The sequence below is a fragment of the Pseudopodoces humilis genome, chromosome 1 (genome assembly GCF_049639895.1).
Source record: "Pseudopodoces humilis isolate 2021_Gansu_Grassland_sample_001 chromosome 1, ASM4963989v1, whole genome shotgun sequence".
NCBI classification, from domain to species: Eukaryota; Metazoa; Chordata; class Aves; order Passeriformes; family Paridae; genus Pseudopodoces; species Pseudopodoces humilis.
The window spans coordinates 51,347,159-51,365,309 of NC_142200.1; the positions used below are offsets into that span (position 1 = coordinate 51,347,159).

The window sequence follows — 18,151 nt, forward strand, 5'->3', positions numbered from 1 at the left end:
TCCCTTTTTCTTCAGGCATTGTTCCACATTCTTGTTTCTTAAGCACCAGTCCGAATTTAAGTAATTTTCCTACATGTGCTTTCTCAGTTCTTTTTTACAGCTTCCATCCTTGGATGGTGCTCACAGATAGTTTAAGCAGCAGAGGGGTTATGTCTCTTAAATCTAAAGAATTGGACTTATAAAATTTTAATATCTGGAGAAAAGGTGGGGGCTGAGACTCTTGAAACAGAGAGAATGTGGAAGATGTCAAGGCGGGCTCCCAGCAGGTGAACAAACCCAGCAGGATCCCATGATTTCAGTGAGGTCTGACAGGAGAAAGCCCTCTCCCTACACCTGAGTGTGTAAGCACATGGCAGATGCTGACAGAACTCCACGATGTGTGAGAGTTTGACAGTGCGTGTTTACTTGCCTCTTTCACTGTGACCCAGATGATGTAAGAGGAAACAATTTTGATGATGTGCAGCTCCAACAGCCACCACACGAAGACTTGCATCTTGTGAAAATACTCCAGGAATTTCAAAAACAGTACTGTAAGGCGGTCGATCACCAGATGCCACTTGTTCCTTAAATCTGCAGGGATGTTCAAGCAGAATCATTGTAAGGACAAAAACAGAAGGTCTCTGTGAAATGGAATACTCCACTATACAACAACAAGCTTTCAGCTTCTCTTCTAAGCCTTAGAGTAAGACAAGATGGAGAATAAAGCTATGGCTCAGTGGTTAACTAGCTAAAAATGGAGTTGAAGCCCACTTAGCTGGGGTGCTTTCCCTTTTGACCCACATTCCCTGGAAAGATTCTGCACTTCAAAAGCGGCAGTTGTGGCCTCTCTTGCCAATTTTGCTTTTATTCGTCTCATCAGAGCTCTTTTTGGACTCTCATCCTCCAGGATTTTTGGACCTAAGCTTAGAGAACTCATTCAGGAACTTATTCCAGCCCTGGTCCTTTTCCAGCTCAGAAAAATTATTTTTTTTTTGGTGCATGGAAGCTATGGACCCCACCTGTTTTCAGACAGCACAGACTACTACTACTACTACTCAGAAAGCTTTTCAGCCAGATTGGAAGAAATCCGTGCACACTGGGACTTGGATTCCCGTCACAAGGGTTAAGACAATTCTACTATAGACACCTTCAGATATCAGAGTTGTCTAAACTGCCTTGAAAACAGCACAGCCTCTTAGAGTGGGACCTGTGCCTTCACAGGACATCGAAAGGGAAATGGTAGTCCAGACAAATATTTCCCTCAGTTGAAAAGTGGAGTCAATCAAGTGGAGATTGTGAAGTTGGGTGAAAGTATCCCTTCATAGGGGTGTTTGGCTAAAAAAAACATCCTCCTAAATAGTACTCCAGTGAGCAAGCTTGTGGCATCACCCATTACACGAGTAACATGACAATACACATGACAATACATTTGCTGAACAGTGCTCTCTAAATGATGACTTTGCTTGTGGGCTGGCTGTGAAACTTTTTCATCTAGCTCTACATATTACTATAGAGTCTTCACACTGTATTCAGGGTTTCAGAAGCATTTTGGAGATTAGGAGGGATTTTGCATGCTGTGAGAACATTCTTTACATCAGAGATGGAAACATTTGCAAGTGATACCAAAGCATATCACTCTCTAAGCTGGTAAAAATGAAAAGGAGCTACCACAATCTTTATGAGATTATTTCAAATTATCACTATATTTAATATGTAAAGAACACCAAGATGGTTACTCCACACATATTTGGGTGAAGAACACATGCATACTTGTGTGAAAAAGCAGACTTCTGGAACACCTCACAACTAAATTCCATTTTTTTCCTTTGCCTAAACACAACTTAGGAAATCCTAATAAAAATGCTGAGTGATGAGAATTCTGTAAGCACATAATCAAACTTGAGAAATTAATTAACCTACAGAAATCTAATCCTGTATGTGTTTTATAAGCACAATGAAAGTATTTAAGAGAAGTCTTAACAGAGTTAGATGTTCTCACGCATTCTTTCATTGCATTTGTTTTCATTTGCAGTGTTGCATCATGCAAGATGTATCCAGACACTGCCAGTTAAGCGTAGCAGGCAGAAAATGTGCTCTGTCTAGCATGGCCAGGCAATACACACACATAAAATTCAATAAAATACAGGCTTGACTGCATCCACTGAAAGATTGTACAACACTGTGTAAGTGAAGTCTGCACACGTGAATGTGTTTAATGTCAAAGCTCTGACCACATGGCTGTATAAAAATGGTATAACTCCAGTAGAAATAAATGCCATCTGCACCTTAAAGATGGATCCCCTTGTGCTATTTCCAAACAACACCATCTGCAGCTCCCCACTTCCCTGCTTGCCTGTGTCACTGCACAGAGTAATGTCCACAAGCTGGCCTCTGTCCCAAAGCCCTCCCAACAAACTGGGATGCCTGGAGTGCACCAGACCCCTCATCCCTCACAGACAGTATGAAAGCTGGCCAATAAAGGTTTTCATGGCCCTTGACCACACCTCTGTGATGACAGCTGTTCCAGCCAGGAAAGGTAAGTTGTTTTAACTGAGGTTCAAGCACTGGAACAGGCTGTCCAGGGAAGTGGTGGAGTCACCACCCCTGGAGGTATTTAAAAGACATATAGGTGTGGTATTTAGGGACATGGTTTAGTGGTGGATATGGCAGTGCTGGGTTAATGATTGGACGCAATGATCTTAAGAGGTCTTTTCCAACCTAAATGATTCCCTGATTCCCTAGGGATGCTAAGCCTGATGTGCTGCCATCTTGCCTTAACAAAGATCCTGTCCCTATTTAGGTGTCACAGTCCTGTGAATATTGGCATGAGTAACTAAACTTGTAGCAAGGCCCTTTCAAAAGAATACAGCTTCCTTTGTTGTTAAATGCTCTTTCTTAGTTTCACTTTTGGCTCATATTACAAACTGCGTAATGGTAATAATTAATTTTAGAAGTTCATATTAACAATATCAAGGATGACAGTATAAGCCATACCCATGTCTGCCCTTAAGCTTTTTTATGTTCATCCAGGCTCAATTACACATTCCATATTCAGAAGTGAAAAATATGACACTAATGTGCACATAAATAATAAAGCAAATCCATTGGGACTTCTGGGGAGGAGTGTCTTGAAAGCATGCAGTATCAGATATTAAATATGCATGTGTATTATTTTCTCTGTTGTAAGGAGATTTCACTCTAAAGAAGTACTTAGGATTTGGGGTAACCTTCAAATAATCTAACCCAGACCACCTTGAAGAAATGGGCAATGGGTTTTTGTTGGTTTCTTCCTCTCACCATCTTACAGTACAATTTTTTCCAAGGAGAGCTTGTAGCCTGTTGAATAACTGATTAGTATCCATCTGCTCCATTCATACTCTTTGACACAGACTGCATGTGAAACTAGAAGCATAACCCAGGGATTGCAGTTAACAGGGATGACCAATAACAAACCACCTGTTGACACGATGAAATAAGACTGAGGAAGTAAAAATTAGCATTCTGCAAAGCTTACCTGTAGTTTCTTCTTCCTCAGATTCATTGTCTTCATCATCATCATCCTCATCATCATCATCATCATCATCATCATCGTCTTCTTTATCCTCATCCTCCTTCTCTTCTTTTCCTTTTTTGACCCTCCCTTTCCCTCCCTCCCCCTCTGGTTCTTCCATTCTTTTCTCACCAGCCTCTTCCAGCATTTTATCCTCTTCCTTTTCTCTGCTGGCTGTTAAATTCATCATAGTTATGTCAGGAAGGCTTCCATCTTGGTGCACCAGTCTGTTGGTAAACAGCAGCATGTCAGCAAACTGAGGAGTAATGACATCAGTCTTTTTCTTTCTCAAACTGTATAATTAGAAAAAATTAAACTGTTCATGGAAAATGCCTTAGAAGTAGAAAAGTTAATGATTCTGGTACTCTCTCCAAACACACACTGAAAATTGAGTTGCTGGAATGTATTAGTAACTACTACTCACTCAGATACTAATGGTTAGTTAGTAATGAGTGGTATTGACACTTAAACTTGACATTTTCCCCACTGGAGAAAATGGTCAGAGTTTAAGATGTAGAAGCATGAAATGACATTATTTAAGAGGAAACATTTCATGACTTCACAGGGGACTTACTCATTTTGGTGGTTTGGTATTTTTTTCTTGAGGCTGCTCAAAGTAATTGGAACAGAAAGAAAAAGGGAGATGAGAACAGAGGGGTTACAGAAGAAGGTCATTGACAAATACGTCATGCTACATCACAAGTCATAAAGCATTCTCCTATGCCATCAGCAGAAGCCTTCTGATGCCAAGAGCATGCCATCATGACATTCACAGGGTGCTTCTATAAAGAAACATGGATTTGCAGCACAGATGGAAAGGGGGCAACCTATTTACACCAGTGCTAAACATGGTAAATGCTATACTGTGCTTTGAGCAATGCAGCTGAACCATCACAAGTATCTGACCTATCACTGTAATTTCATTTCCACCTTCCTTCAACTACAAGATGCACCTGGAAAGGCAAGGAGTTTGCAATTTTTCTTCTAGCTATAGATTTGGGAACAAACAAAAGCAAGAATTCCATGGCTGCACCTTCAGAAGATTTTATAATATCTGCCTTTGATAGTGCCATTCATTCTTTCTTTGCCACATGTCACAGAGAATTTTTCTTTAATTTATAATTGTCTCCATCTAAATCTAATCAGTAAGTTTCACTGGGATATGACTGATTTAACACAGAAACAATATTTCTCTAGTGCCATGGTGCCTGGTTTTTTTTTTTCCCTGAGATTATTCAGTATATATATTTTCTTTACTAGAGAAAATATATATTTTCTCATAGTTTTCTTTTTTCTCCCACAGCTGTGCTGCTGGGACTCACCTCCCATAGCTGCAGAAAACCCAGTTTCCCTTTGAATATGACTCCTTGCAATGAAGTCTGCCTTTGCCAAGTACACGATTAGGTCATTAAATGTTTGGTTATGCTATTGAAATTACTACACTCAGCATAGTTTCAAGCACCTGTAAGGCTGTTTAAATATGCGATAGTACCATCTCAGGGATTTATTTTTCTTGATGTGAAATTCTTGCATATAACTATTTAGACAGGAAATTCTGCCAATTTTAGGATTTTTACATTTCAAAAAACTAAAAATCTATATTTTTTCCCTTGATCATTAATAACTAAACTAATAGGCTAGGCTGTTAATGAGAAATTCAAACAAGAAGAATTATTTTTCAGTCATTTTGGAGCTGCAGTTTTAATAACTAAACTAATAGGCTAGGCTGTTAATGAGAAATTCAAACAAGAAGAATTATTTTTCAGTCATTTTGGAGCTGCAGTTTCTTCAAGATGGAAACTTTGGTGCCTTAAATGAAGGAAAAACTACAGAAATCTGACTAAGCAGTCCTGAAGTAGAAATACCATGCCAATTGTTAAAAAGCAGGAAAATTGCTTTAGAATTAGAAGTTTAACAAGACATTCAAACATCAAAAAAATATAAAGTAATAAAGTTTAATCACATTTTAGCCACATTCATGGCTAAAATTCCTCATCATGGGTTGGACAATGAACCTGTGTGTCTAATAACCGAAAAAAATCCAGTTTATTCAGTAACTTTTGCTACTGAAAACAGAATCATAAAATAGTTTAGGTTGGAAGGGACCTTAAAGTATCCACCCCCACTGCCATGGGCAGTGATACCTCCCAGCAGACAAGGTTGCTCAGAGTCCAATCCGACCTGGCCTTCAGCACTGCCAGGACTGGGGCATCCACAGCCTCCCTGGACGATCTGTTCCAGTGTCTCACCATTCAACAGTAAAGAATTTCTTCCTAATATCTAACTTAAATTTCCCCTCTTCCAATTTCTACCCATTACTCCTTGTCCTGTCACTACAACTCCTGATGAAAAGTCCCTCTCCAGATTCCCTGTAGGCCCCCTTCAGATACCGGACAGTTTCTGTGAGGTCTCCAAGCAATCTCTTCTCCAGGCTGAACAGCCCCAACTTTCTCAGCCTGTCTTTGCAGGGGAGGTGCTCCAGTCCTCTTATCAACTTTGTGCCTCTACTCTGGACTTGCTCCAACAGTTCCATCTCCTTCTTATGTTGGAGACCCCAGAGCTGGATGCAGCACTCCAGGTGAGGTCTCACCAGAGCAGAGCAGAGGGGCAGCATCCCCTCCTTTGACCTGCTCACCACACTCCTTTGGATGCAGCCCAGGAATCCATCGGCTTTCTGGGTTGTAAGTGTATGCTACCAGCTCATGGTAGCATACACTTACATGTTCACGGTTCACCAACCATCACACCCAAGTCCTTCTCCTCAGGGATACTCTCCATCACTTCTCTGCCCAGCCCATAGGGGTGTCTGGGATTGCCATGACCCAGGTGCAGGGCCCTGCACTTTGCTTTGCTGAACCTCACGAGGTTTGCATGGGTCTACCTCCTGAGTGTGTCAAGGTCCCTCTGGATGCCATCCCTTCCGTCTGATGTGTTGACAGAACCACACAGCCTGGTGTCCTCAGCAAACTTGCTGAGGGTGCCCTAGATCCCACTATGTCACCAACAAAAATGTTGAACGGTCTCAGCCTCAGTACTGGTGTTGAGAGGCACTACTCGTCACTGGTCACATGAACAATGAGCCACCGAGCAATTCTGTGTGTGGCCATCCAGCCAGTTCTTTATCCACCAAGTGGTCCATCCATGAAAACCTTGTCTCTCCAATTTGGAAACAAGGATATCATATGGGATAATGTCAAACACTTTGCATAAATCCAGGTAGACAATGCCAGTTGCTCTGCCCCTATTTATCAACACTGTACCCTTATCATACACGGTCACCAAATTTACCAGGCATGATTTACCTTCAATAAAGCCATGTTGGCTGTTACCAATCATCTCTTTTGGGACTCTTTGATTATTTTCATATCTAAGTCACAGATCAGCTAGCATATGTACTAAAAGGATATTCAAATTTCTACAAAGTGACTAAACATCAATGTTCCCTAAAATGACATGACTAACTTATATTTACCTGGAACTCTAATAAAGTATCAATAGGAGGGTCATGTATAAAGAAGAGAGAATGAATTTTCAGTTCAGTTCAAATGTTATAGAGATCCCTGGTTACTATAAACCATCAGAGTTCATTTAAAAGGCAATAGACCATGAAATGAAAGCAACCACATCAAAACCAATCAGACAGGTTTTTGTATATATGCAATTGCATTGATTTTTATGAGGTGTCTTCCCAAGTGACTTTTATAATGAAAAAGTCTACATTCACACTGGTGTAAATCAAGGACTTAATGACTTACCTCAGTGTAAATTGGACAGAAACACAGTAACTCTATAGGATTTGGCATGAGTGGATTCATCTTTCTCTTATTCATATAATTCCCATTTGTGTTCTGGAAATCCAGGAGGCAAATGGGGTTATAAAGATCAGTACATGTAATATATATACCTGATAAAGCCTCAGTATAAGTTTAGTTTTCAGTAGGCTTAGTTTCATTGGCATCAGTAAGCTTGAGCATTGGATCATGTGCTTAGGACGTCCAAGGACAGATAAAAAGCCCTGCCCACTGTTTGGAAAGTTAGTCTACTTGGAATCTCTCTTCCAAAACTTCCTTATGTATTGCTAGGATTGTTTTTCCAATTTTTTTTTTTTCTTTTTCTTTTTCACTATATTCACCTTATATTGTAACTGACAACACTGAGGTATTAAGATATAAAAACTTCACTAGTTTAGAATTCTTAAGACAAGCTACCCATACATCTTCACAGCTAGTGAGATATGACTTCATTGTTAGAAGCCATATTTTGGTGGGAAATTACTCCAAATAACATAAAGGCATTGTGTCTGATACTAAGGAAGAGAAATAACTAAATAACAATGCAGGCAACAAGCCTTGAAGGTACAGCCACTACAGCTTTTAGCTGAGAGTATTTCATACTCTCAGGTTCATTAAATAGGGCATCAATAATGAGAAGTATACCAACAGATCTAGTTTTTGGCAACAAAGCAATTTCAGTGGCACTAAAATCATGCTTGTGCCACAAGGACTTTCACCTATTTTTCATTTACTAGAGAAGAAGGTTAATTAATTGAATGCATTATTAAGAATCTTTCGTCTTTGATAATTTTTTTCTGTTTATGAATTGCTTGAAACTTTCTGGCTAAAAGAAGTTCTCCAATATCTTTCATGCAAAGCCTTAAGAACAGAAAGCTTTCTGCTCTGCAGAACACTTTTTTTTTTTTTTGTGAACTTTTAAGAATGGTGACCCAAACTATGTGATGACATTTAAGAAGGAGCATGAACATGACTCATAAATTGACTTCTTGTTAGACCAGGTAGTCACAAATATCTAAACAATGTAACTTCATGGTTTTTCTGTTTATATTCAGTTGTGACAACAACTCAGAAGTCCTTCTATTCTCAGAGATGATTAAAAAATAGCTCACATTTATTCCAGTTAAGTATTTTGAAAGGAATCTATTTTATGGAACAGTTTTTAAGATGCCATTTATAAAGGGATGATCATGATGGTAGTTTTTCTAGTTTGGATCCTGCAGCACCCAACTCAGCCCGTGAATTAACAGCCTTAGCATGCAGTGGGTTCAGTGTTCCCTTTCCAACTCTGAAATTTCAGTCTGTACAAACTCATAATGCATACCATGTATTTAAGTGAACAGTCCCTCAAATTCCCATTCTTACATGCTTGGAGAAAGACAGGGGTGTCTGTCTCTGTCTGTCTGTGTGTCTGTGTGTACACAGGCGCATGCAGGCATGCATCTTTCCATGCACAAATAAAGGGTAGATAAACGAGCCTCCTCAACCAAATCTATTGTCTGCAGCCAATTACAAATAGCACCAATTATTCCTGCATTGAGGCGTGGGCAAAGTTTAGGAGAATTCTCAGCTGGGAGAAGAAACTCACAATGTATAAATATGCAGATTAGATGTATTAACTGCTTCATCAGCTTTAGGAAACTGCAATACCTGAACAAAGTTATCTCCCTGCTTACTTCACAGTACTGTGCAGCAAGAACATACTTTGCTTTAAGGCAACTAAGAAGTAACAAAAAAAATAAGGTATATCGGTTTTTAAGGAAAGGAAGAATTGAAGTACCCACCTATTAATTATTAGATATACACGGCCATTGACTTTGGCATGGCTATGAGGTGGGAGATGAAAGCACAAGATGAAAATGGGAAATGAATTAGAGAGAGAAAAGAAAACTGTTAAATAGGAACAAACACACTTTCCTGTCTACCAATGTGTTATGACACATTGTCATAACAATGCACACTCTGAAATTTTAACATACACCATGCAGTGAAAAGTCTAGGAAGCTTATAAAGGCGACTCTTAGACATTAAGAACCTATGCAACTTTAGTCAGAACTACAGATAATTTTCACAGTCCTCAAAATGTGAGAACAGCGTCTACTGCTTTATTTTAAGTAAGCCTTAGAATACCACTATTTTTAAAAATATTTTTTTCTTTAAAAAAAAAAAATACGCAAAGGTAATTATGGCAGAGCATCATATCAGAGAAATTATCTACCTCACAGCCTTTTTCTCTGCCATCCCATAATCCATGGTACAGCAAGGAAATGGGCTTGGAAAGTCCTAATCAGAGAGTTTTCCTTTCTCTTGCAGATGTAAAACTGAGACTCTCAGTTCTGACACCTTTATAAATCATGAGAAGTGCCTCACTCTGCCAGTTCCAATAAGCCAGTTTTGTGCCCTCTCTTTACAGCTGGCAGACCTTTACTCTTCAACTCACTGCAAATTTTGCTCATGAGAAGCTGCATTTGAATAAATGCACATTCTCATTAATTTTAACAGGACTCTTCAGTTGCACACAACTGTAGTATTGTATTCACATCTGGCAGTTCAAAGGCAGATGGAGGAACTGGACGTGCTTTCTTTATTGCTTTCATGACCAGCTCTCAGCTGCTGTGCTTATTTTAAGAAGTTTACAATTAAAAGGACTGAGTTCTGTCTTGTTACTCAAAATGAAGGTTCTGTTTCTGTATTTAATTTTTTTTTTTGTTGCCAAAGGTGCAGCATAAAAGCAGTTTAGAAAGGTAAAACATTTAAGTGAATGCTAGTGTCTTCAAAGCAAAAAGTAAAAATAAGTTTTAGTAGCTTTGAGAGAAAACTCAAATATATGAACGTTGACTGTTTTAATTGCCCCTGCAACTTGTTGCTAGCATTACTGTTAAGCTGAAGTTGGTTGTTGTGTTAGTTCTTATCCATTTATGCATCACCAATACAAACGTCAGCTGAGCTCTTGTCGTGAAGCTGTGAACTATAAAGTCAGCTGATGCTCAATAGTGATTTATTGCGTCAAGGGAAGAAAAGAGTTGTATTTTCATATGTCAGGCAGTGTTATTAGGAATACAAACCAAGAAGACTGTTCTGATTTGGGTGTTGGTCATAATACTTAAAGCTCCTCAGGAGGAACAAAGGAGATATGTGGTATTTGTGATTTTGAAAATAGTGCAAATTGGCAAATGTAACACATATGCCATATTTAACAGTTAAAAATAAGCAGCTACTTATGTGACTACTTAATACAATCTAGTACACATTTAAACCCAAAAAAATAGCATTCTAATTCCAAGATAAAAAAGCTGATAATATCACATGATCCTCTTCATCTGCGACTTTAATAAAAAGCCTGGTACGACAATGAATGTCCACTTTCAGCATAGTACCTCAAGGCTGCTTATTCCTGGAAAAAATGTTTGTTCACAATGCATTAAAACATTTTGTGTCTTCACCATCAGCAGTTCCATCCTTCGGGAATAAAGTGATTTTAGTCACAGTGATTCTCTTCATGCCAGCATTTGGAAAACTATAACATTCTTGTATCTTTGATGTGATTTTCAAGTAGTGGTTTTCACAGGCAAAGTGAACCCATCAAAATCCTGCCAGGGCCTCAGGGCTTTTTTCTTTTTATTCTGTGTCTATTGGATCCCACTGGAAGGGAGGTGGAAACTTCCTATGTTATTCAGCAAAAGTGCAAACTTTGGGCTGCAAGGCAGCTTGCGGAGTTACGGCAAACTGTAAAGCATTCCCCCAAATGCCTCAGCCCAGGAACAGCCCCATTTCAGCTCAGACACGTATCTGGGCTCTGTTTTCAGGACTTGGCCAGTTCAGAGCTGTTGACATGTACCTGCTGCTGCACAAAAGTCCACTACGGGCAAGTGTAGTTTGCACACAGGCTATTACAAAAGCGCCCTTGAATCTACCATCACATTTAGCAATTCCAGAAGGGCAATGGGGGAGTTATTACACAGACAGACATTTAAAAGGCAAGTTTAATCCCCGCCCCTGCACCTTTATTGGGAAATTCTATCAAGTTTGATCTGTTCCAGTCTTAGCAATTACTTCAATACAGAGACTGGAAGCATTCCATAAAACTGGAGCTTATTCTCATGGCAAAAACTTGTACCATAAACTGTGAAGTAGCTTCAGATTGAATCGAATGTATGAAAAATGTCTGAAATGCTCCGTAAATCTTGCATAACCTAGAACATAATTCCCTGTTAAGTAACTGTTGGAGTCTGAGATACAGATTGTGTGCCCTTGTTTCTAATACTTAGTTATAGGATTCACAAAAAACACTGAATTTCATATAATATGAAATTCATGAGCATGTTTTCATGGTGATCCATGAAAACAAATGTTAAAGTTAGATGAAAAAAGCTAAAAATGTAAGTGTGTAGATTAAAAAATTTTTTAAATCACTGGGTGAAAAAGTTAGTTTAGAGAACAGGAGACAAGATGGAGGATTTAGGGTGTTGTCCCTTGTCCCTTCTTCTTTCTTCTTCATGTTCTTCTCCTAGAGGTTTTTGGGTAATGGTAAATGATTGGATAGAGAATGCCGCAGTGCATCACAGAGGTGATGGGTCATTGGGTCATTAAGAAAAATAATATACGTGTCTATTGTTAATTGGGTAAAAATAGGTATAAAGATAAAAGAACTGCGTAGTTCGGGGCCATTTTGTGCATCAGACACAAAGTGTGCCACAAGGCCTTGTTTGTACCATCAGAAGAAAGAAATGTGCCAAATTGCAAAGATTAACCTTGTAACCAGCCTGGAGAGACCTGTCAAGTTTTGTGATCACCTGCTAATAAACACGAGAAACAAGATTCTAATGAGCTTGGGAGTTTTCTTCAAATAATAAGGACTGAGATAAGTGGGACTCTCCACAAGGGAGGATCCCAGAGGAATTCAGCCCAAAGGAGGCTGAGAGACTAGGGAAAAGTTATATCCACAGAGAATTCAGCCCAAAGGAGGCAAGGAGAGAGAAATTACAGTAACTGGCATTATTCCATAACACCCTGTGGTCTATGTGGTGTTATGCAGCTAATCCCCATTCACAGAAGTGCAGCTGAGATACGTTTATCATTCAACAGGTGAACATTCTAAAAGTAGGGTCTAAATTAATTGCTTTCTTCAGAGAATGAATGAACTCTCATTGCATGCTATAACCCTATGTACCACAAAATAATTTCTCCCTCTTATACTCCTGGCTCAGTATCCTAGGCCAGATTGGTTTTTATGCAAGAAAATATATAAGAATTGAACACACTGGAAAAGTGATGTCCTAGGTTCATGAAAAAATGCTAATGAATGTCTGGATGAAATCATCCAATGTCAAGGGTCAGCACTATGAAAAGTAACCACAAACTCAGAATTTTTCCATTTCTGAAGTTCAACTTTACAAAAAGGCCTAACTGTTCAATGCAAATGGGGTATTTTCCATGGATCTCCCAATCTTCATGTGGCCCTCAAAATGGATGTTGAAAAAAAAAAGAAGTAACCCAAAATAAAAGCTGTATTTCTTATTAGTGACAGGAACACACATACAAAAGGGCCCACACAGTAATTAAGCACCTAAATCCCGTTAAAGGTCAAAGCCAATGAAATAAATACATAAATGCCATTACTACCTTTGAGAATGAACCCTAAAATGAAAAGTTCAGTGTGTAGGGGAAAACTGGGAGAGACAGATACATTGGTTGTAGTGGAGTGCTGGATACTGTGCACTTTCTTTTTAAGGCAGGTTGTCATAGCAAAGGCATATAACATCTACTGAAAAGTGAGCATTACAAGATAGTGAGAAACAGCATTTCCATACAGATAATAAATAGTTCCATTTACTTGGCTTCTTTACCTGTAAATAGTGTTGTCCTGTTTGCTGGTTACAGCTTTTAAATCAGTGATCTGGAGAAACCGATCGTGGAAATAGTGAAGGTGTAAAATACACACCAGTAGGAAGGAGGTAGGGATAAAGATGCGTGTGAATAGATCAGCCACAGAAAACTGTTTTAAGCCAAGGTCCTCTAGTCTGGAAAAAAAAAAAAATCTACTAAGGCATCTTTTCACACAAAATATTCTTTCCATGAGACATTATTACAAATGATTTGCAATAGGAAATAAGGGGATGTCACTTTTTTACATGGTTTTGGTTTCTAAAATTCTCACAAACTAGCAATATTTACAATGCAAGTATCTTGTGTTTGGACTCAGTAATGTAGAGATGTACTGTAAATGCACTGTCAAATGAACAAACCCTGCCACAGATCTCTTGAATCAGATGAGTTTTCTCTGACTGAAAGTCCTGCACTGGAGATCCACTCCTATTGCTTATACTTTCTAATGTAAGCTCCTCTTGAGAAATGACTAACTTATCATAAAGATGAAGAAACCCAGTCTTCCTTATTAGCAGGAGAGCAGGTTCACCTTTATCGGCTCCAAACATCCTGCAGATCTACCCTTAATCTTTCCCTGGATCTGGTTCCTATTGTCAAAGTGGAGAAGAGAAATATTGTCACTTTATTGAGAACAGAAGCAATCCAATGGCCTAAGCAGCCAACTGGAGAAAATATGAGTCTGAGCTCCTCTCTGGGTTTGTTCACTTCTATGGTTAGACCAATAAATCTACAGCTTCATAACTGAGTGCCTAAAATCAGCTGTGCCTGAGAATGGCTGCAGGACATTTTTCTCCCATAAGAAGGAAGACTACTCTCAGATCCTCCAGTGACACTAAACTCAGAGATCCAAAGATAAAAATAAAAAATTGATCAAAACCACTTACTTCCTTTCATCCAGGCCTGTCATATTCTTCCACAACCCAGGAAATGACTCAAACTGGTATGTGTAGATGAAGATAAGTACCAACATTGTGTAAACAACTACTGACATCCAGAAGTACTTTAAAATCTTCCTCCACCATTCATAGTGTACCTGAAAATCACACACTAAAGATGCTGACACAAGCTGAAGGCAAAGACACTGATAGAAATATTGACGACATTGTATTGTCAAACAAGGATGAAGAACACTATTTTTCCGAGCTGGTCTGAAATAAGCAATGATTACCCAGTGCGAGGCACAGATTTTTGACATAGTATTTACTTTTGATCATTCAAGTAAAGACTTTAATGCAAAAACGTCTGATGAGACATGAGCCACAAGACACAAAGTCAGGAACAGCTTCATGTCGCCTAATTTCACCACCATTAGGTGATGAAAGCCTAGGAGAGGGACTACCACACTAATTGGGTTTTGGAAGCTGTGTGGACCAGCTGTCACAACAATTGGTGGTTATGTAGAATGTGCACAGACTCAGAATTTTCCACAAAGGTTCCAAAGCTGATGGTGAAGTGGCATGGCTGAGCAGAGGTGTGCATTGTTTCTAATTTACATGCACTTTGCCTGTCACTATAACCAAAAAACAGAGGAAAATTAGTCTTAATCCCTTCAAGTGGTCTTATTCCGTTGTGTCCAACTAAAGAACAAATTCACTGTTCATGAATTCTATTTGGAGCTACTTCATTACCAAGCTAAAAAGTTCTATTCAAGGAGAAATTTAAGTTAACAAAGTTCTCCCTTACCTGGTAGAGGGCCACACAGAAGAGGAACAGTACCATGTAGATGATTTTGTACATGACAATTGTACCCTCAAAGCTGACAAAGAAGAACATGCCCCCACAGACGTAAATCCAGTACTTGATTAACATAGCCATCACCAGCTTCCCCAAGACTTTCATAATATCCTGTTCATCATCCTCCTCTCCCTCCTCCTCCTCTTCCTTCTCCTCTTCCTGTTCTTCTGACACTTCTCCCTCTTGCGACTCCTCTTCTGCAAATAAAGAGTCACATTTGGCCTGTCTCCTCTGGGGACTTTCAGTAAGAATTTAAATGCGTGGAAACTAAAATCTCTGCACACAATACAAAAACTTAAAACTCAATATTCACAAGAGACTGCAATTCCTATTCATGTGTGCCTCCAGAGCAAGGAAAAGATTTTTTAACTTCATATGAGCTTAAACCTGCTGCTGGAGTCATAGGGCACATGGCTATACATCTTTACCAGACACCCATCTTCATTTGGTCTGAAACAAAATGCAGTTGTAGTAGAAAATTAGAGCCTAAGGGTTGCATAATGGATAATAGCCAAAACACTTTCCATGGCAATGCTTATACTCTCAAGTAAGCAACCTTTTAAACTGGAAAACAAAGAAACCACCAGCACCAACAGAAACCTCACATATTGAGTTTAAAATCCCATCTTGAGTTGGAACCTCTCATCTTGAGTTTCATCCTTTAGATAATATTGTGTTTACCTCCATAAACCACAAGCAAAGGAAAACATTAACATAAACCCAAAAAAGCTTAGAATATATAAATGCTGTACTAACACTGCAGCTTTTTTTTTAAAAAAAAACTACCACTTATCCAGGTTTTTGTGCTGCACCTGGGCCAGAAAAGACAAGCTGCTTTAGCCCTATGAAGAGGTCAAGATTCCCCAGTTATTAATCTTATGAAGTATGTGGAGGGCAGGGTGTCCCCCTCAGCAGCAAGTACATGTGGAAGTACCTAGATAACAGGGCTTGCCAAAACCATAGTACAGTTGTTTTTCTTTCCATTGAGAGCAACATTGAAACTTCATGATCAAAAGGCTTGCTCACTCCTTTTGTCCCACTCACCATCCCCCTCTCTTCAGGCTCTTGCCTTGAAAATCCTTGTTGTACAGCTTTGACACTGATCAGCTGTTTTACTGAGGCAAGGATTGGAATTAATCAGAGACAAAACCACACTACTGCTTCCAGGGCTCACTTTCCACCATTTCAGTGCACTGGGCTTTTTCAGTTAACATCCAGAGAGAGGGGGGCAAGGAATGTTTGGAGAAACATGTCCCCAGTAGAAAAAGAAAGAACAGGTCACTGAGTTGTTTGATAAGCTGAACCTACGAAAGTAAAGTTTGCTCTCAGGTGCGCTTGAGCCCCTGCACTGAAAAAATATGTCTTTATTTTTTCCACTGAAATTTGTAGTTTAACTTCTGTGTCTGTGTAAGAGTTTATGTACCAACACAACTATCAAGGAATTGAGCAACTTCTAGGTAAACTCATCTTCTGTGGTTAAACTTTAGGGCAATCCCCTGGTTTGACTTGGGAACACAGCAGTACACTGATCACTTGAAAGTTCCATGATCTTTCTAACATGAGTAATTTTATTACCTTCCAGCAAAGAACATATTATTTGAATTTCTAAAGTTCAGAGGTGTTTTATATCTGAGAGACAGCTGCACATAGATTTTGTAATATCTTTCTTAGCTAATAACAGATACCTTGCTAATTGCTTTCAGCATCAGAGAAACGCAGTAACTGGAATTTCTATCGTGACTGAAGGACTAAATTGGATCTGGCTTTACCTTTTTCGTCATTTTCTTCACTTCCAACTTTGACCTCAGATAAAGTAGCTTCTTTTAGCCGAAGTGCTTTCTGTTCAGTGAGGTGTTGCCTAAGCAGTAGCCAGAAAGTAATTGTGAAAAGAATCTGCAAACAAAAATCAAAACAAAACCAACAGACTAATTGTATATCCTATGTCCTACTGATACAAGCATAGGTTTTCACAAATTTTGCATGCCTTTGTTTTCTCTGACTTTCAGAAAATGGCAGTGATGGCACCAGTGTCAAAGTGCATCTTAGGGCAAGTTATGTTATTTATGAAACATCCTGCATTACAGACAACTTTGCTTCATTTGCACTTTTCCATTTCTTAAAGGTATTCACTTATATGTGCCTATTCCTACCCCATTCTATTCAGTTTTTAACTACTGTCTTATAAATTTAGGGATCTTCCTATTACTCATGGATTGGTATAATTCCCATTTGTTGTTTTTTTTGTCAACTTTTTACCATTTTTTTTAGGGATGAAACATGTGCAAGAGTGTGTTGTCATTATCATGGTTTTGTATATCATAAATATTTTGAGACAGGAGGTTTGTTACTTCAGGTGCTTAAACACAGCAAATTTAAAATTTTTTTTTTTTGTATGTCTTGCAGTTACAGAAGACCCAGTCAACGGAATATGTCTTGCATTTGCAACAATTACAAGAGTTGAGACAGCACTTAATTCTTTTAAGGCCTCCAAGAGATGATAATTCAATAACAGCAGGGTACCTTAGAAATAAACAGATCTCTTTAATGAAGAGTGCATTTCTGTGTTTTGCAAAAAGCTAAATTCAACAGCTTGCAATACCAAGAGATGCACAAAAATTAGAAAACATCATGATGCCTATTGTCACACACTTAATTTTATGCTTACTTTCTATGAAGGTTTTGCTAATTTCCCTTTGCAGAAGGAGACTTATTTCACTACATAGCTAGAAGAACAAAATTTCAAAGAGGAAACTCCTAAGAGCCACATACTTTGCAAACAATAGAATGACAAGGCCAGTGGTACAATGTATCCTTTTTTTTCTAACACACAAGACCTTAATGGGGAAAAGGATTGCTCCCAGGAGATGACTTTTTTATTGACACTTCTGCTAGCACTGAGCCATGGCAGCAGACTGCCATCCTGTGTGACTTGTCACAGCTTCCCCAGTTACCTCCTAGAGCTCTGGCTTTTGCAACACAAACCTTTGATATTGTAAAACACACAGTTTCTTCTGCAGTGATTAGCTCTGTTTTCCCACTACATTTACTTTTTTGTTCTACCTGGAATTTCCAGAGCCAGAGCTGGCTCTAAGTCTTGAAGGGTTGCAGACCAAAGCAATGCTTTTAGTCACTTCTCACAGCATAGATGTTATTTTATTTTCAGACCAGGAAACACATATAGCATGCAGAAAGTTATGCAGAAAGAATTACA

The 18,151-nt window shown here is 38.9% G+C and overlaps 1 protein-coding gene across 1 annotated transcript in view; it reads right to left on the bottom strand.

The window, feature by feature from the left end:
- Positions 1 to 18,151, bottom strand: part of PIEZO2 (piezo type mechanosensitive ion channel component 2) — a 287,945-nt gene that overhangs the window by 68,069 nt on the left and 201,725 nt on the right. Inside the window, exons 14-19 of the mRNA XM_088061177.1 lie at positions 16,710 to 16,833; positions 14,890 to 15,137; positions 14,091 to 14,239; positions 13,167 to 13,340; positions 3,494 to 3,756; positions 410 to 570 (exon numbers count right to left, since the gene is read on the bottom strand). Of these exons, the coding sequence (XP_087917303.1) occupies positions 410 to 570; positions 3,494 to 3,756; positions 13,167 to 13,340; positions 14,091 to 14,239; positions 14,890 to 15,137; positions 16,710 to 16,833 (1,119 nt within the window). The remainder of the gene's footprint in view (positions 1 to 409; positions 571 to 3,493; positions 3,757 to 13,166; positions 13,341 to 14,090; positions 14,240 to 14,889; positions 15,138 to 16,709; positions 16,834 to 18,151) is intronic.